Source organism: Sylvia atricapilla, chromosome 17 (genome assembly GCF_009819655.1).
Source record: "Sylvia atricapilla isolate bSylAtr1 chromosome 17, bSylAtr1.pri, whole genome shotgun sequence".
NCBI lineage: Eukaryota > Metazoa > Chordata > Aves > Passeriformes > Sylviidae > Sylvia > Sylvia atricapilla.
In genome coordinates this window covers 13,714,108-13,733,936 of record NC_089156.1, presented here as the reverse complement: position 1 = coordinate 13,733,936, position 19,829 = coordinate 13,714,108, and the positions used below count along the sequence as shown (strand labels likewise).

Below are 19,829 nucleotides of genomic sequence, written 5' to 3'. Positions count from 1 at the left end.
CCAGCACGGCCTCCACGCCAGGCCGCACCACAGCCCACGTCCTCGCCAGCACCTCGGGGTGGTGACCCCATCACCTCTCCCAATGCCCGAGCACCCCGACAGCGCCCAGACGTTCTCAGAGACCTCCGCTGGTTCCATCTTGGGCCCTGTCCTCTCTGGTGGGCTTCCAGAGGACTGAGGGCGGCCGATATGATGCCCACTCACACAAAGGCAGCAAGGAGGAGGACGTTCCAGGTCACGACAGGCCAGTCAGTGCAGGGTTCACTTGGACAGCTCTCGGGTACGATGGGCTGCGGCCAGAGCGGCTTTCCTTCAGTGTGCCCCATGACCGTGATCTTCCATTCTGCACACAAACTCATCTACGTTCACTAGACAGTGCAGTAGTGAAAGCAAAAATTGTTTTGTAGCCTTGGATTTAGAATAGTTCTGCAAGATCTCAAAACTCTGTCCAAACATCAGTGGAAAAAAGTTGTTTTAAAACTGACTTTCGAAGAACGTGCAAGTTTTGCATATGTCTATAAATAACAAGTTCATGGGTCACTCTGATTTTTAAGGTCTCTGTTTTGTTTTTTTTTTTTTAATCCAGTATGTTTCAAATACTTCTATTATCTTTGTTGCTGTCCCCATAATCTAGAATAAATGAATGATACGTTTTTACCTGTATCTGAATGAACAAAACTGACAAGGATGAAGTATTTCATGGCAGGTGACATATACCAACAGTTTATTCCTTGTTCATTTTCGACATAGACACAAAATACACACAAAGCTTTACAAGAGTGCCTGCAGTGTGCTGTCATTTTTCCTTATTTGATAGTGTAATGCCAATCCAAATGTTGCCTGATATCTTCTTGGAAAAATCACTGGCGTGTTGAATCTGCCTTCCCTTTTTGAGATGAGTTGGGTTTGTGTGGTTTGTAGCATTTCCCCTGAGCGCCTCTAGGTGTCAGGGTTATTTTTTCAGAACACACAACTCATCTTTAATTCTTGTCAGCACAGTGCTATCCTGGTACAACTCTTGTGAATTCTCCTTTTGACAAATAGGAACGTGTTTATAAATAGGAGACCATAAAGCCACATTAGTGGAGTTTGCCAGTTTTGAAGAATACAAGCACGGGGGGGAAAGCAATGTGTAACTGTGTATTTAACACTCACTGTGGTTTAGTTATTTCTTAATATTGTAACAAATTTATTACTAAACTACTTTTTCCCTCCAAAGTGTCTAGCACTTTAATTTGGAATAATTAAAATTTCCATTCTCATAGTATTTAAGCTCCTGGCAAACACTTATTTCATTGTTAAAAGAATTAATTACCATGTGGAATCTGGTTTTTAGCGTGTGTTTTATCAGCATGTATAATTAGGCGTTCAGTTCAGGGGACGCACAGAACATCTGCTCCAGATAACCCCATTCAGCAAAGGCAGCAGAGACTCGGCAGTGTTTGATCACTGCCTAAAAGACTCCAGTCCGTGAGACCCATAGGTGATCAGCACAATAATTACTTTTAAAAGGCCTTTACATTTCCTGTATCTTAACTCGGGTCAACTGAACAAACGTAGCAAGTGTGACACAGGTAACTGTACAGAAGAAAAGGCAGCGGGTACAAAGTGTTTGGAGATGCAGATGAGGAGCGGCAGAAAGGAGAACTGCCTCCACAGCCCGGGCATGTTCCCTTTCCTGCAAACCCCCAGGCCTTTGAGACAAGGCTGTGCCACTAAAAAATAACCAGATCGCACCTTTCTACAGCTCCTTCTCTGGTGGCAGCGTCCCACAGTCGCGTTATACTAACTCCTCGTGGGGATCCCGGTGCGCACCTGCGGCGCCGCTGGGCACCTGAGCTGTCCCGCAGGTCACCGGCCGTTTCTCCGCCGCCGCCCCTCGCACCCATCCCCGCGATCGCTGCGGCTCGGCGGGACAGCCGCCGAGTGACCCCCGGCGCGGGTGACACAGGGGCGGCTCCGGCTCCGGACGGCTCCGGCCCGTTCCGCATCGGCGCCACAGCGCCCGTGTCCCGCCGCCAGCCCTCCGTGCCCGGTTCCCGCCCTCCGTGCCCGTTCCCGCCCTCCGTGCCCGTTCCCTGTGCCCGCTCCCTGCCCACCGTGTCCGCTCCCTGCTCCCCTTTCCTCATTCCCGTTCCCCGCTCCCCTTTTCCCATTCCCCGTTCCCGTTCCCCGCTCCGGTTCTCCGCTCCCGTTCCCTGTTCCCGTTCCCCTCTCCTGTTCCCCGTTCCCGCTCCCCGTTCCCGCTCCCCTCTCCCGTTCCCGCGGTTCCCGCCCGCTGCCCTCACGTCCCGGTGCCCGCAGCCCTCCCGTCCCGGCACCCGGAGCGCTCACATCCCAGTGCCGAGCGGTCCGGGCCCGGCGGTTCCCGCCCGCAGCGCTCCCGTCCCGGCACCCGGAGCCCTCACATCCCGGTGCCCGGCGGTTCCCGCCCGCAGCCCTCACGTCCCGGCACCCGGAGCCCTCACATCCCGGTGCCCGGCGGTTCCCGCCCGCAGCCCTCACATCCCGGCTCCTGCGGTTCCCGCCCGCAGCCCTCCCGTCCCGGCGCCCCAGCGCTCACAGCGCTCACGTCACGGCGCCGGGCGGTGGCGGTGCCGGTCCCCGCCCCCGGCCGGGCCTGCGCTGTGTGGGGCTGTGGCGGCGGCGGGGCCCCGCGGGAGCGGCGGAGGGCGGCGGCGGGGATGAAGGACCGGCTGGCGGATCTGGCGGAGGTGCGGGGCCCGGGGGGCGGGCAGCGGGGCCCGGGGAGCGGTCCGGCGGGGCCCGGGGCCGGGAGGGGCCCGCTGCCGCCGGGATCCCCCGGGCTGTGGAGCGGGGCTCACCCTCGGTAGCGCTCGGCTTCTCCCCGGGCCCGGCCTGGCGGCCGGGAGCTGCCCGGGACTGCCCGGTAATGCCCGGGACTGCCCGGTAATGCCCGGTAATGCCCGGTAATGCCCGGGACTGCCCGGTAATGCCCGGGACTGCCCAGTAATGCCCGGGACTGCCCGGTAATGCCCGGTAATGCCCGGTAATGCCCGGTAATGCCCGGGACTGCCCGGGACTGCCCGGTAGTGCCGTGCCCGGGCCGCGGCGGGCTGCCTTTGCCCGGCCGGCCGCTCCGGGGCCGTGGTGCGGCAGGAAAGCGCTCTGCAGCCTTTATTTTCCGCGTGTTTACAAAATGGTAGCTGCCTCTGTTTATGGCTCTTTTCCTTTCCCTGCTTCGTGCTGTGGAAACAGTATCCTAAAAAAAAGGGTGAGTTTGGGGAGAGGCACCATCAGTCTGTCTGCAACGGGATGTGGCTTGGGTAAAGTAAAAGGAGATTTGAGGGGTTTTGTTTTAGGTTTGCTTTGTTTGGGTTTTTTTTCCTGAAAAGAAATGGAAATGGAGAACACACAGGAGTTCCTGTGATAGTTCCAGTTCTCCACGTATGTGTAGCAGTTGGGCTGTGTTGAGCTGCATTCAGGTCTGGGGCTCTTCCATCTTCTGCATCGTAAAATGGATTTTGGAAGCTCCATCTCCAGTGATGGAATTATCATCCTCTTTGTCTTCCTCTCTGAAAGGATGAATTGACATTGGAAAAGTTTTAGGATTATTGAATTGCAGTTTCTCTGCCAGGAATGATGTTTTGGAGTCATGCCAAAAAAGCAGTGTCATTTCTTTCAGGTACACTTTTTCCCTTTCCCTGATTCTGAACGTGTCCAGGTTGTGGGAACGTGTGCCAAATTCCAGTGCTGATGCCAAATTCCCAGAGAGAGGAAGCAACCAATAGCGATCCACATTGGCTTTATATTTATAATTCTGGACCTGTAGACTTAATCCTGTTCATGTTTCTATAAATGGAAGAAACCAATTCCACACCCTGACACACCCCCCATTGACAGGGTTAAAAGTGTTTAATGCAGCTCTACAGAGGCTCTTTGGAGCCAGCTTTAGGATTTGACTTCTGAAAACATTACTGCAGCGGGCTGCTTTTGAAATACGTATCAGCCAGTATCACTGAAGTGCTTCATATGTTCATTAATGTCATTTGCACTGCCTGTGGAATTAATAAATAGCTTAGAAACTTAAAAATTTTCTTCTGATGAAGAAAATAGTTAAACATGATGTGAAGGTAAAACTTACTGAAGATGTAGTCTGTGTTTCATCACAATTAGAAGTGTGTAGTTGACCTGAAGTTTTGTAAAGTTGCATGTCCAAGGGAGATGGATGTTCCCATTTCCATGGGCAGCTCATTGTAGTAGCGCTTCCATCTTACATCTTTATCTAAAATCTCAGAAATATAATAATGATTTTGTGGTTTTCCTCTCATGGAATAAACACTTTGAACAGAGATGTTTGACACATGGATAAGATGCTCTAAAGAGGAATAGCAAGTCTGAAGGAATAGTGTGTTAAGTCTTGTTTGCCTGTTTTCCAAAGTGTTTGGGTTATTAATGTCGTTTCACTGTATTTCATGTGGCTAAATCACTAAGAGTAGAACACAGACCCTGTGGTTTTAAACAGGCCTAGGCCTCTAAAGTCTTCAGAAATAACAATAGCTCGCCTCTCTTCCTGCACATGAGGATTTCCTGGTGTTCCTTTGCTCCTACCTCACCTCAGTTCCCTCAGAGCTGCTGTGGGACACGAGGCCTTTGGAAGGTCCCAGCCTGCACTGACCTGTTCTAACTGAGCAGAAATTGCCTTTAGCAGAAATGCTCATTTCCCGTGTCCTCATCTGTGTGTCCCTGGATTTTACTGGCCAGCAAGCAAAATATTTTCTCATTAGTTTTTCCTAGATCATTATAAAGAAGAGGGAGAAATGGTGCCTATCGATGTTTGTGGTTCATTAACACCTCATTAACATAACTGTCAGATATTTTGGTTAACACACTGTGTTTGGGCCGTTGGACAGTTGCTGGAGAAAGAAGTGGCTGATGACATGCAGATTATAGAGCCTTCAGATAATGCTGCTTCCTCTTGTTTTCTTAGCTCCAAGAAGTTTTGTAAAGTACTGCTTTTTCAGAAGACAGCAACCATAACTGTATCTGTTCAACTTCAGGGGGGTATTGTAATGTCGTTTCTAAATTACTCTAAGCAGGCCCAAGTGAACTTCTTTAAGCTGTTTGAATTGTCCTTTAATACAATTAATGGGACAATTGAGCAAATCCCAGACTGGTTTTAGTTATTTTGAGCACTAATGAGTGTAAGGTTAAGAAGTTCTCTGGTCTGATACACTTTTTTCAGCAGTGGTTTACAGTGGGGGTTCAGGAAAGAAGAAAATGAGTAGTACCTAGCTATGATTGCAGAATGTGCTCACAGCCTTCGGTGGTTTGCTGTTCTCAGATCTGAGCCCGTCTAAAATGGCTCTACAAGAGCTGTACAGTCCATGTGCAGATGTTCAGCTGAGCACATTAGCTAACTCCAGCTATTACAAACAGATGTCCTTTTAAAGGTCTGGTAATAAAAGTTTTTCATACCTTCTTTTTGCTGTTCAGTTGTTTCAGAACAGGGTTAGATGTAAACGTCAGTGCTGCTTTAGATCTCAGGTTTGGGGTGCACTGTCCATATGGCTCCAGAATTTCCCCCCTGTGACATGCTGAAGTGGATGCAGCCCTGGAATCCATTTGTCATGTTTGACTGGTGAATCATTTAAAACTCTTGATTTTTGTGTTTCTTTACTCAGGAGTGTTGATGAAGATCTGTTACACAATCTTTGAAAAAGGAGTAGTACATGGCAATCTAAGTTCATATTTGACTGGAGCTTTTTAAAGCAAGGACTTGTAACTTGAACAGGACTTGATTTGTTTCTAGGCTGTTTCTTGGACAGTCACTCAGTGCCCCCAGAACTGTTCAGGAGCAGGTGAAAATCCAGAGGCACAGGAGTTAAACTTGTCAGAGCTGGGTGGTACGGAAACCAGCACCAAGTGAGGCTTTGCAGCAGGAGGAAGACACGATGTTGTTTTTCCCTGAGTCAGCCTGTGACGTGAGCCTTCCTTCGGCCGTGGGGCTGCAGAGGACGGGCGGTGTGCCTGTGTGCAGTGAGGGGATTTACTGCAGCGGGCTCCCATCTGCCGTGTGCGGCGCTGCGTTAATGATTGACCCGCCCGGGCTGCCGCAGCTCCCTGGGCCCTCTGCCTGGGCTGCACAGGGCTTCTGGGCACTCCAGTGCTGTCAGCAGGGCTGGACCACGCTGTAAGCTGCTCCTTGGGGCCGATTCCCCGGGAGAAGGGTCAGGCAGGATCCTTCAGCCTGCCAGAGCAACGCGTGATCTGCGCTGAGAAACGGCCAACCTTCAGTGGAATTTCAAGGGCAAGTAACAGTCACGTTTTTCAGTCAAAAGCTGTTTCCAGTTTCAAAGGTCAATAATTGCTGAGATATCTCCAGCCTGACTTACTCTGCAATTCTTTAAGGTAGTGGAAGTGACAGAACTTTCATAAACCATCAGGACAGCCTTTCTTGGAGCAGTGAAATGATATTGTGAGAATATCTGTCATTTAATCCTGCAGGCAGTGAGAGCAGCACACGGCTGCCCTGGAGGGATGGGGCAGGATTCCAGAAGGGAGAAAACTCATGGATTCAATAAAGGCAGTTTAATTGGTAAAGCAAAAGCTGCACTCAAGCAAATTAAAAAAAAAAGAAGGAATTCCTCTGTACTTCCAGTGGGCAGGCAGGGGTCAGGCGTTCCCAGAAAAGCAGGGCTCTGTCACACATAACAGTGACTGGGGAAGACAAAATGCCCTCACACTAAAGGTGCCCACTGTCCTTCTTGCTTCATCTTCATACAGTGAGCATAATGCCACGTGGTCTGCAGTGTCCCTCGTGTCACCTGGGGACAGCTGCTCCGTCTGTGCCCCCAGCCCCCTTGGAGGGCAGCAGAAAAGGCCCTGACTGTAGGTGCCATCACTGAAACATCCCTGTGTCATCCCAAACACAGCCCGTGCCAGCTGCTGTGGAGATGGTTAATTCTGACCCAGCCAAAGCAGCACAAACTCCTGACAGGGCTGGATGGATTTTATAGGTCTCTGAACGTTTATGGAGCTGTAAGTCCCAGGCTTTGGATCCCAAGGTCAAGGTATGAGCTGCAAACAGACTTTATTGGATTGCTCTTGGCATTGACGTGAAACTTTTTATCAGCTTTTTGTGATACTGCTTGGACTGGGGAGGTGAAGTCCAGGGAGAGCAGAATGTTTCTGCTAAACTCTGATAAAAGGGAGCTCTTGGTCAGTTGTGTGCCTGTCACAAGAGCCACTAAAGCACATCAGTGGAAGAGAGTCCACAAATAGGCTGTATTTTAGGCAAGAGATGATTTAAGAATGTAGAGAACAGGGGTTGACAAACTTCTCAGGTGTCTCAAGTGCTGATGACTGAGGTAGGCTGTCCATAAATCCTTCAACAGATTGTAGGGAGCAAATGGATCTGTCAGTGGTGTCACTGCAGCCAAGTAGGAGAGTGAAATACGTGGCTGTGGGCTGGGGAGTCATGATCAGCTGCCTCCCAGCTGAGCATCTCCATGCACATTTCTGAGTCACAGTTCTGCCTTTCATTCATTTGGGACTCACTCAGAGGGTGCATGCTTTGCTAAGATCTGATCAGACTAAAAGCTGACATTCTGAATGCCTCAGTAGGTGGTATTTTCATTGTTTTTAGTTGAAATAACTAAATACAGGATGCAGTTATGAACAAGCAGAAAAATTATTCTTTACTCAGTAAATATAAACAGAAAGTATTCTTCTGCATAGATAATGGACTTAAATGTCTTTAAAATGTAGCTCCTTCTTAAACATTAACTTGGAGCTTGTGCCTTAGTAGCAGTGCACTTTTGGAATAGTGAAGTTTTGGGTGACTTCCTTGGGGCACAGACTTCCTCCCTTGTTTGGGTTCAGCAAGGCTGTTAATTGATGGCAATCTGGAAGGCCAGATAATTGGAGTCCTAGCATTATCTCCCCAAAATGAGTAACTTACACAAGTCCCCAGGGAGGCCCGGCCCTGGGTGGTTGGTCCAGGAGTGCAGGGACATCTTCCTTCCTGGATTTCTCTTGGGGAATCTTCGTTTCTTTCCCCTGAGCACAAATCCCAAGGGGCTGCCCCAGGGCTTGGTGCATTCCCCGAGTCTGAGGCTGTCCCTTCTCCCTGAAGGCTTTGGCTGGATCTTCACTGACAGTCACTTCTTTATTAGATAATGATGGTGTTTGACACTGGATTAAACTGCAGAATTGGCATGCAAACAATGCATGTCTCACGTAATTTAATAAAGGCAGAACCAAACTTCTTGGGTAGTAGGATCAGAGGTTCGGAGCAGAAAGTGGGTGTTAGATCAGATGGCCTTGTAAGGAAAAAAAGGTGTCTTGGAAGAAAATCCCTTAATGACAATTATCTTGTAGTTTGTTTTTTTTTCCAACAGATAACCTGTTTGCTGTATGTTAAAGGTAATATTTTGTTCCAGTTTAGATTCAATGCACTTCAAACAGCCCGTGCTCCACGGAGGGAATTAAAGAAGACAAGTTTGAACTCTGCCTTGATATGATCCTGTTAATTGTGTCATTTCCCAGGATGAGAATTGGGGATCCATGGATCGCACGGGGCTGGGGCATGTGGCTGGGCTGTGGCAGAGCCTCTGGGGATTTGTCAGCTCTGTGTGTGTTTCTGGTTCAGGGGGGCTAGTGAGGGCTGGCCTGGTGTGGGGTGGCAGCCCCCGAGGGCAGCAGCAGGGGCTGGGTTGTGTCCTGTCACATCTCAGCCCTCTGTGGTGTCTCACTCCTCTGCAGAAGTCACTTGGCTCTCCGTGGCCTCTCTGCTTGTTTGGTTTAGATTGCAGTCCTGGGAAAAGGGAAACTCCTTTGGCTCTGCAGACTCTGGATGGACACGTGTGTGCTGTGGCTTCTTCAGAACACTGTCCTGGGGGCATTTCACACATTCCTGTTTGTTGTCTTTTGCAGTATAAAGGAAATGAAGATGGGGAGACAGTTATCATCGAGAAGGACCATTTTATGGATGACTTTTTCCAACAGGTAAAGTCCCGTTTTTCACCGTGGGTTAAAGATTGACTGTTTTCTGCCTGTGCTTTTTAATTTCAGTAATGGAAGAATTTAACAATTCATCCACACGTCCTCCCCAGTATGGTTTGTAATTGTATGCCAAAACAAATGTTGATAATGCTTTATAAATTTATTTCGGAGTATTGTCTGTATTTATTGCAGAGAAATGTTTTTAATTCCCTGTCAACAAGAATTTGCTAATTGAATTTTAAAACAGTTGTTTATCAGGAATATTAGCACTTAAGTTTTTGGCCATTCAGAATGTATTTGCTGTTAACAATACAGGATATAGTTTAAAAAAATAATTACAGACTGTTTAAATGTTGGCATTTCTGCTGGAATGTCTTTCTCTTCTACTTACAGATTAAATAGTTCAGATTTATTAACGGGGTTTTTTTCTTTTAAAAAAATATTTGCCCTAAATTATTCTAATGTCTTCTTTGCCATATTTCTTTTCCTCTAGGTTGAGGAAATCAGAAATAATATAGCAAAAATAGCACAAAATGTGGAAGAAGTGAAGAAGCAGCACAGCATTATCCTGTCAGCACAAATCCTGAAGGAAGTGAGTAATAATTTTTAAGATGTCACATAAGTGTGGCTAGATAGTATGAAATATTGTTTGTTTGTTTTAGCTGTCCACAGGAATAGAACTTCAGGTGTTCAGAATGCAAAATGTAACACTAAGTAAATAGTTTCATTTTTAATATTGAATTAATTAATACTTTCATTTGTTTATTTGGACCTTTTTTTGAGTCTCATCTGTAAAAATCTGTGGTCAGAATGTTTCTTGCATCATCCAAACCTTTCCTAGACCAAAACTCAGTTTAATGTGGGTTCTTTCCTTCAGAAACAGAGAGGTTACTTGCGTTTCTCCTAAAGTGTGAAAATGTAGAAGTTGTCACTGAGGCTTGTACTGTCAGGTCCTGTGTGCCAGCAGGGCCAGCTGCTGCTGCTGCTGCAGAACTGCAGTTCCCTGTGCAGCCCTGGCTGCAGAGGCTTTACCCCACAACTGGAAGGGAAGTTGTGCTTTCCCAGCAGAGAACTGGGAGGTTCAGGGAACTTGCCCAGGGCTGTGGCACCTTCCCTGTTCCCAGCCCTTGGTGGCTCCAGGCACCCTGTGCCCGTGGGCAGGGCTCCCAGAAAAGGGAAGAGAAGATGCTGAGGGAGTCTTTGTTTGGATGTTGCAATGCTGCCTTAACATTTCTCTTGGTGGAAACTGACCTTGGGCTCTTAGTTCATCCTGTCCCTGTTTTCCTTGGTGTGTGTGTGTCCCTACAGCTGGTTCTGCAACTGCTCTCTCTGTGGATCTCAGGTTTAGTCAGGGCTCATCTGAACGTTGAAATGGCAGTGAGCAAAGTGTGGTTTTGTGTGTGGTTTTGTGTGTGTGGTCCCTCAGTGAGCCCTGGGATGCAGCAAAGCTCTCCGTGGATGCCCTGGATGGAATCCCCCCCAGTGTCAGTGGGTGTGACAGCAGTGCACCCATGGTGCACACCACACTGAGGAAAAGGGGAGAGACATCTGTGTTTTCACCTGGACTTACAACTCAGCAGCATTTAACTGTTGACTAGCAAATTAACATTACCCTGAAAGTGTTAAAAAAACTGTGTATCACCTGGTTTAGTTGAAGATTTGACAATAATAACATTTCCTATGTGGAAGCCTGTCATAAGAAGCAAGAACCTGATGGTTGCTGTTATAAAAACGGTATTTAAAGTACTTGGGAGGAGAATAAAGTTCAGCTCTGTATAGTTGTATTGAATAAAATTCTGAGATTGCAAGGTAGATTCATAGACTCTTGCTGATTTACTGTTAGCAATCATTAACAGTTCAAAAAAATTTTTTAAAGGAACGAAGGAAGAACTTGAAGAACTAAATGAGGAAATAAAGAAGATTGCTAATAAATCCGGGCCAGGCTAAAGGGTAAGTTGTGAGGACAAATAAACTCCTTGCTTTCAGAAATAACCTAGAAAATGACAGTGCAAAGTGATTCCTCCACATAGAAATGTCTTCTGCAGCTGAAGTGCTTTTTGGGGGATGACATTTTGGAAGAAGATTAACTTTAACTGCAAAATGACACCTTTAAATTTTTTCCAGTGTAATAGACAGTAGTGGGACTCTGTTAGGGGTGTGATTGAAGCAGTTCCTGTGTTCAAAGATCTCTACCAATTATCAAAATGATTTTAAATTTTTACTTATATATCTACTGCCACCCCTCTGCCCTGAAATGTTACAGGTCTCTGGGGAACTTGTACCTTTAAAGTAACAATAATATTTACAAAGTAATTGAGCAGATCAAATAACTCCATTGACTCAGTGCTCCTGTCCTGTTCTCAGCTATTGAGCAGAGTTTTGATCAGGGTGAAAATGCAAACCGGACGTCAGTGGACCTCAGGATCAGGAAAACACAGGTAGGAGCAAATCTGTGGACTCTGGGAACGTGGAGAAGGAATTTGACTGTTCTGAGCTCATCTCAGAGCTCCTGTGGTGCTTTGTGGGGCTGTGAGTGCCACTGGGAGCTGTGCAGACAGGAATGGCCCTTTCTGATGCGCCTCTCTGTCCCTGTCTGTCCCCATGTCTGTCCCTGTCTGATACTGTCTATCCCTGTCTGTCCCCGCCGCTGCCCCTCTGTCCCTGTCTGTCCCTCTCTTATGTCCCTTTGTCCCCATGCCTGTCCCTCTCTGATGTCCCTCTGTCTCTGTCTGTCCCCTCTCTGCCCCTGTGTGTTGTCCCCCGTCTGTCCCATGTCCCCATGTCCCCCTGTCTGTCCCCTGTCTGTCCCCTCTGTCCTGTGTCTCCCTGTCTGTCCCATGTCTGTCCCCATTGTCCCATGTCCCCTGTGTGTCCCCTGTGTCCATGTCCCTGTGTGTCCCCTGTGTGTCCCATGTCACCTGTCTGTCTCATGTCCCCTCTCTGTTCGCTCTGTCCTATGTCCCCTGTCTGTCCCATGTCCGCTGTCTGTCCGCTGTGTGTCCCACGTCCCCTGTGTGTCCCTGTCTGTCTCATGTCCCCTGTCTGTCCCCTGTCCCCTGTCTGTCCCCTGTGTGTCCCCTGTCTGTCCCGTGTCCCTGTGTGTCCCCTGTCCCCCATGTCCCCTGTCTGTCCCCTGTCCCCCTGTCCCCTGTCTGTCCCACGTCCCCTGTTGTGGTCCCCTGTCTGTCCCACGTCCCCTGTCTGTCCCCTGTCCCCTGTCTGTCCCGTGTCCCTGTGTGTCCCCTGTCTGTCCCGTGTCCCTGTGTGTCCGCTGTCCCCCGTGTCCCGGGCTGTCCGCAGCACTCCGGTGTGGGCACACAAGTTTGTGGAGTGATGACGGAGTACAACGAGACGCAGACGCTGTTCCGGGAGCGCAGCAAGGGCCGATCCAGCGCCAGCTGGAGATCAGTGAGTGACCTGGGCCTGGGACACGGGCACCTGTTACTGGAGGGCCTCCCCTGCTCCTGGCCTTAATGAGCTACACAGTGTCACCTCGGGCAGCATCGCGGAGGGCATGGGGGAAAGAAACGATTTACTGCATGGCACAAACTCCTGCGTATTTCTCTTTTTAGGACAGCTGTAAAGAAAGGAGAGAAAACTCAATTATTTCCTTTAGATAGAAAATTATTAAAGAAATTATCTTTTTCCTTTGCTTCATTACTTCCAATTGTTTGCAACTTTAAATGAGGCATCAAGAAAAGCTGAATTCTGAAACAGCAAGTGTTATTAAAGCCATTCCCAAATTAACATGCCTAACAGGATAACATCTCTTTTTATGTGTCCCCTTTTTGTCTACAGGACACTTGGTAAATCATCTGGCATAAAGTCAGTGCTGCTGTTATATGGCTTTAACTCATTTGTTGACTAACTCACATATGACTTACTTCCAATGCAGTATTAAGGGTAGTCTCTCTAATAGTATTCTGACCAGGGGTCTTCATGGTAGCTTTGAATCTATGTTTGTTTTTCTGATTATTACTCAATACTTTCTGCATTTTGTTATATGCAAAATGGCCCTTGGGTGGTGCTGACTCTACAGGTTTTACCCTCAAAATCTCAATGCAGGAATTGTCTTGAATTGTCATCCTGCTGGATGGCAATTACTTACTCATCAGTCCTGAGTATGATGTTATGTGAAGTTCCTGTTGTTTTTATCCTAGCTGGAAAGACACCACTGATGAGGGAGCTGGAAGACATGTAGAGAGTGGCAATCCTTCCATTTCACCTCTGATGTACGTATTCCTGGGCCAGTTGTGTCCTCCTCTGTCCTGCTGCTGCTGCCAGGTGTGTGGCACTGAGGGTGGGTCCCTGTGTCTCCCCCAGATCATTTCGGACTCCCAGATAACCAGGCAGGCCCTGACGAGATCGAGTCTCGCCACAAGACATCATGAAGCTGGAATCCAGCATCCGGGCGCTGCACGAGATGTTCATGGACATGGCAATGTTTGTGGAGACTCAGGTGAGCCAGTGAGACACTTCTCTGGGCTGGGGCTGTTTCCTCACTCCTCCCTCTGCAATGTGCACAGGCAGTTGGTGATACTCAGCTAGTGCAGATTCAGTGATTCTGGACGTGATTAGAACTATGGAAATCGATTACTGGAGGTTTTTGTTTTGTTGTGGACAAATTGACTATCTCAATGTCCTAATGCTTTCAGTAACTGACCACAGACCTGCTTCCTTACATGTAACATTTTCTTCAATATATTAACTGCAATATGCTGAACATCTTTGTGCATGTTTAAGTAAGAAAAACTATCTCGTGGAACATTGTTAATGCCTTGGGGATTTTGGTTCTCAGGCACAGTGGAGGAGCAGTGTGTCAGCAATGTGTGCACCTTGCACTGCGTGCAGGAGTGCAATTCTGTGGTCACCAGCAGGACTGTAATGGCTTGACAAGTGCTTCGAGTCATCTCTCTATTCATAAGCTTTGTCTTGACGTGTACATAATCTGTTCTATTTTTAGTCTGTAAATACCAATTATCCTACAGAAGTATTTTTAACTTTGATCCTAAAGTGGTTTGACTTCTGCAGGAAAGTGAAAAGAATAGTGTTAGAAGAGAAACTTGCCTGAAAAGCACATTAGAGACTTGCCTGGTTTATGTAATTGGGTTTTGTTCTAGAAGACCTTTGTTGCTTTGATATTAAATACAGCCAAGGGAAATTGGTAGCAGGTTTCTTGTGAATCACACACGAACAGAAGTTACTTGTGCATCACTCTGTAATGCTTTGCTGTTTACTGCTGCTGGTTATTTCTTCTGATGGACAGAGACACAGGTAATGACTTACTGTCACTTTTCACCAATCCTCCATTTCACTGCCAAATGTCATTCCTCATAGTTACTTTGAATTTGTCATGCACTGACATCCCAATCCCTGAGCTCTGAGGAGCTCACCTGTGTGTTTCCTAGAGAGCTATTGGAGCTGTGTGGCAGTAGTGATATCCCACTGGAGGCACAGGGATTTCTGCTCCTGTGTGTCCTCCCCAGCCTTGGCTGCTGAAACATCCCTCCCACATGGGGGATGTTTGCAGGTGCTCAGTTCCTGCTCCTGCACAAGGGAGAACTCCATCTGCCCTGCTCATGGACATCCCCTGTGTGCTGAGAGCTGCAGCCCTTGCTTCTCATTCCTTTCTCCTCTCCATGCCAAAGCAGGAAAATGCCATCCCCAGTACGTGCACCGTTGCTTTGTGGAAGTACTTCTTGGTATTCTGGAGCTTTTCTTTGAGATTAGTGGGACAAGGATCCATACATTCCAGTAATGGGGGTTTTCTTCCAAATTTCCTTCTAAGGTGAAATGATCACAACATCGAGAAGAACGTGATGAATGCGACAGATTATGTGGAACATGCAAAAGAGGAGACAAAAAAGGCAGTTAAATATCAGAGCAAAGCACGCAGGGTTGTTGTCTTTCTGTGATTGTGCTGGCAATATTTAATTTAGCACAGGAACATTTCCAATGGCAATTCCAATTCTTTTGCTGTAGTATTGAAAGTTTATAATACTGATAGAGGACAGACATTGTTGGACTGTGAGAGCAGATCAGCAGTTCATGCACAGTTAAGGGTGTGTTAACAATTTTCCACTCAGAGCTGCCATTACAGAGTGTAAAAACCCCCAAAGAAGAATTAATGTATTCCAGTGGATAAATTCACATGATTTCTTATCAGCTTTCACAATACCTTAAATTATTCTGATTCTAAATAATCTTAAAAGTTTCTAGCTGTTTATCACAAGTAAACTTTCCTGGACTTAAAGCTATAAAATCTGTTTGCTAGCAGGAAAAATAAAAGTGCTTTGCTGAAATAGGCTTATTTTTTTAAATTCCACTTGTAATTTTTAGTTTTCAGATTAATTAGGAGGCTCTTCCCTCTGGAAAGGGTGGATTGTGCCATGACACTGAATTTGTGCAGGACTTGAGTTCAAAGGAATGTTCCAGCACTTTCCATGGCACTTGTTTTGTTTCAGTGGCTTTCTTCCCATCAACACCAATAATATATTCTGATATCAGACTACTGAGTAGTTTATTTTTGCATTCTCATTTCCCCTTTTGCTGTGCTGTGCAATTCAGTGAGGCTCATTATGGTGAGCTGGAATTGAGGGAATAATCATTTTCTGTAGATTGAGATCTACACAGAGATAACACACCTGATCCTTTACAAAAGATCTTTTCAGAGGGGTTAAAAGAGCCACTTAATATGTATGTAAATGGTGCTTGTATCATCTCTGATAACTGTATAGGCATTAATCACATGAATTTACCTGCTTAAAAATGTTAATTCTTACGTTTGCAAGATTCTACAGATAAATTTATCTCAATTTAAGAATACAGGGGGCTTTAATAAAGTGCTTGTGGATCCAAAAAGCACTTGAAAAATTGAAAAAAATGCAAGTCTTAATGTGCTTAATATTAATCATACCTTGTTTTTTGACAGAAAATGTGGATAATTATCATTGTGTCAGTGGTGTTGATTGCCATAGTAGCTCTAATTATTGGTTTGTCTGTGGGTATTCGGTGATGCTTGGATAACCTCAGCATGCATGGCTTCCTGCCACTGTGGCAGTAAGTAACTAATCAACTAATTTGGCTCTTGTTCTCTCTCTGTGTTCTTCTGCTCACCCTTCCTGTGTGCCCAGGGCCCTGGGGAGGGCTGGGTGACGTGGTGGCCCTGCTCCCTGTGCCCCTGGCAGGTCCTGTGTGCTGTGTGTGGGTACTGCTGTGCCTGTGACAGGTGCTGTGTGTTCCTGATGTGGATATTGCAGTGACCCTGTGCCCCTGGCAGGTCCTGTGTGTGCTGTGAGTGGGTATTGCTGTGACCCTGACAGTCCTGTGTGTGCTGTGTGTGCCTGATACAGGAATTGATGTGCCTGTGACAGTCCTGTGTGTACTGTGTGTGTGTGTGTGGGTATTGCAGTGACCCTGGCAGGTCCTGTGTGTGCCTGATGGTATTGCAGTGACCCTGTCCTCTGGCAGGTCCTGTGTGTGCTGTGAGTGCTGTGTGCTGTGTGTGGGTACTGCTGTGTCTGTGACAGGTGCTGTGTGTTCCTGATGTGGATATTGCAGTGACCCTGTGCCCTGGCAGTCCTGTGTGTGCTGTGATGCTGTGTGTGGGTATTGCTGTGACCCTGACAGTCCTGTGTGTCCTGTGTGTGCCTGATACAGGAATTGATGTGCCTGTGACAGGTCCTGTGTGTGCTGTGTGTGCCTGATGTGGATATTGCTGCGACCCTGTGCCTGTGCCAGGTCCTGTGTGTGCCTGATGTGAGAATTGACGTAGCACAGTGACCCTGGCAGGTGCTGTGTGTTCCTGATGTGGATGTTGCTGTGACCCTGTGCTTGTGAAGGATCCTGTGTGTGCTGTATGTGCCTGATACAGGAATTGATGTGGCACAGTGACCCTGGCAGGTCCTGTGTGTGCTGTGTGTTCCTGATGTGGATATTGCAGTGCCTGTGACAGGTTCTGTGTGTGCTGTGTGTGCCAGGCCCTGCGTGTGCCTGGTGTGTGTGTTGTGGCACAGTGACCCTGCTGGGACCTGCCCAGGGCACACAGAACAGCCCCTGCCTCACCCAGCCCCAGGAGGGGGCACAAACAGCCCCGGGCTGGCTCCCAGCTCCTGGAACTGTGGGTTTTTTATGCTGAAAGTTCACATCAGCAAACAACATGCAATACTGAGTACACTTGGAACTTTGTCCAGTGGGGGTTCAAGTAGAGTTTTTAAGAAGTGGATGTCTGCAGCCGTGGGGTTGGCTGTTATGGCTTGGAGAACATCTTCAAATTTCTTCCTTTGAAACTTTAATAATGCTAGACTAAATGAAACAGTGGGAGATAACTGTGTTTAGGACACGAGATGTCTTTCAGTGTTCATGTTTTTGCTGTAGCGAAGTCCCATTTCCTGTCCAGACAATGCTTAGGCTAAGTAGGCAATGGCAGTTAACTTCTCTGAGTGCAGTAGAAATGCAGATTTTAACATGCAGCATCTTTAAGCTCCACACAGAACACCAGGAGCCGGTGCCAGTTCAGACAGCTGATCAGAAATTCACATTTCTGTACTAACACTCTTTTAACATCTGAGTTTTTGTTCTGGTGCTGGAGGTTCTCAGCCCTGGTTTGTGGGCAGGGAGCAGAATTCAGCTGCAGTCAGAAATAGCTGACCCAGAGTCACACCTGGAGGCATTTACACAGAACCAGCTCTCCTTTTTTAACCCTTGCAGCTCCTCTGAGCTCTTACCTGCACAGTGTTTTTACTGACTTTCTGCTGACTTCCACTAAGCATGCAGATGTAAAGGTCTGAGCAGGCTGCAAATATTTATCCAAGGAGGGTGGCAGTGAGCAGTTACTTAGACTTGACCTACATCTGTTTCTGATGATGTTTACAGAAGTTGGGCAGGAGTAATGGCCATTATTCTCTGAAGGAAAGCAGAGAAATGTTGCACAGATGGTTCTATCTGGTGGCTATGGTTACATGTATGTTAGGAACAGGAAACAACAGGAAATCATAGCAGTGATTGCTCTTTAGGAAGAAATCCCAGCACTCAGCCTGGCTGTCGGTATTACTGAGGCTCTGAATATATTTAAACAATTCTGTCTCCAGCAAGTGTTTCAGTCTTAACTTCTCTTTCTTTTCCCTGCAGAAATTGATGTTCATAATAATATGTGTAACTGTATTGCTTCTGATACTTGGAATTATCCTAGCAACAACTCTGTCCTAGCAAGCACATTCCAAGAGTTACCAGCCTTCAGGAACTCCAGAACATCTGCAGCAAAACCAAACCTTTTCCACAGATGTTGCCTTACACTGGCCCACGATGATGACCTGGCACTAATGGTTAAAATGAAAGCAAAATCACTCGTAATGTTTACTGATAGATGAAGATCAGAATGTGTTGGGTGTGTATGGATTGTACATCAGGAACCAGACACTTGGGAGACTGAAACTTTGTTCTGAACTAAGGTAACTTAGGGGTTTTTCACATCTCAGTGTTGCAGTTGAAATAGGGAGTTGAGAGACTATTGAGTTTTGACTGTTTGGCTTTTTTTCCTATTGCTAACCTGACTCTAATCATGACTTTCAGTACCTGCCAGTGCTGCCTCGGTTAGCACTCTTGTGAATATTTTTATAAGATGTAGCCTTGTGTTTAAGTGTATAATTATTTAGTCACCTTAACCTATTTAAACTTCATGCTTTTTCTCCAACAAGTGCTAAAATATTTTATCCTGAAAAGACTACTCATTTAACTGCCTAGTGCATTACACTTGAGAAGCAAAAGGAAAAAAAAAGCTTTTTTTTACACTTGCCAGGTTTTTTTTATTTTTCTTTCAAGGTTAACTGCTTTAAATACTTCCTTTGTGGTTATACAAAGTTAGCTGCACATTTCTGGTAAAAGCTCTGAAATGCTGAATTTGCACGTGAGCAGGTATTTCACAGGTAATTCTTGTGCAAAGGAGACTGATGGATCAGTTTAGCCTATTGCTCACCTGAATATGACAGAAATGACTATCTAAAGCCAAATCAAGTTTTCTGTTCTGGGAGTTTGCTAATGTTGATGTGTGAGTACAGCACACGGGGATGAACTCCCCCAGGAGAGTCTGAGACTTAACACAAACTAAGACATGGATTTGTTGTGAGGCCCGTGGGGTCTAACAAGTGTGAAGTGTTTTGGTGTGATGCCTGTTGTGGTGCCAGCCTGCACGGCCTGGGGGCTTCAGAGAGCTCCAGTGTACCCAAATAACTGCATTTCATGTTACAGGTTATTTTTGTATTCGTGTGTGTAAAGTGTTTGTAACTCGGGTTTGTGACTCCTCGTTGTTCAAGCATATCCATGTAGATATGTAGATATATTTACACTCTAAGAGAAAGAGGGGAGAGGATCATTTGTGCCTTTATAAACACAGTCTAAAACTACACTTATCAATGTTCTCAGAGATTCAGCTCTCGTGTTGACTGCAGTAACTCAGTCCTACAAGTTTAAAATCCTTAAACTTAGTTTTGTCAACGTGTCTGAGATCAAAGTTACTCAGTAAGTGAGAATTCAGACTTCATAAAATTCAGCAAAGTTTACAATTTCTCTTGTATGTATGAATATTCCTGCTTTGCTGTCCAGGTATACTGTGAATATGCTGGAGCTATTCAGATGTCAACATGTTTAAAAAAGAAAACAAATACTGTTATTATTGTTGTTATTATTGGTCTCTTTACAAGTCAGCCATAAAGAAGTCGCTTCAAAAATTCGGCTTCAATAATGAACAAATTTCTTTTACCTCTGAGTCCAGAATGCTCACTGATGTTTGTGAGGAAGTTTACATGCAAAGTAAGGAAGGATTGGTTGCCTTAATGCTCATTCTAGGTAAATATTTTTTATTCTGT

The 19,829-nt window shown here is 46.5% G+C and overlaps 1 protein-coding gene across 1 annotated transcript; it reads left to right on the top strand.

The window, feature by feature from the left end:
• The first annotated feature begins 2,628 nt into the window (after positions 1-2,628).
• Positions 2,629-18,227, top strand: STX2 (syntaxin 2). Its single transcript, XM_066331788.1, is given in 17 exon segments — positions 2,629-2,714; positions 8,899-8,970; positions 9,461-9,542; positions 9,545-9,559; positions 10,844-10,897; positions 10,900-10,917; positions 11,332-11,405; positions 12,268-12,352; positions 12,355-12,379; positions 13,128-13,183; positions 13,186-13,199; positions 13,291-13,324; positions 13,327-13,344; positions 13,347-13,434; positions 14,756-14,864; positions 15,899-16,026; positions 18,097-18,227. Coding segments are annotated over 16 exon segments (858 nt in total). The 5' UTR covers positions 2,629-2,684; the 3' UTR covers positions 15,983-16,026; positions 18,097-18,227.
• Positions 18,228-19,829: the final 1,602 nt, after the last annotated feature.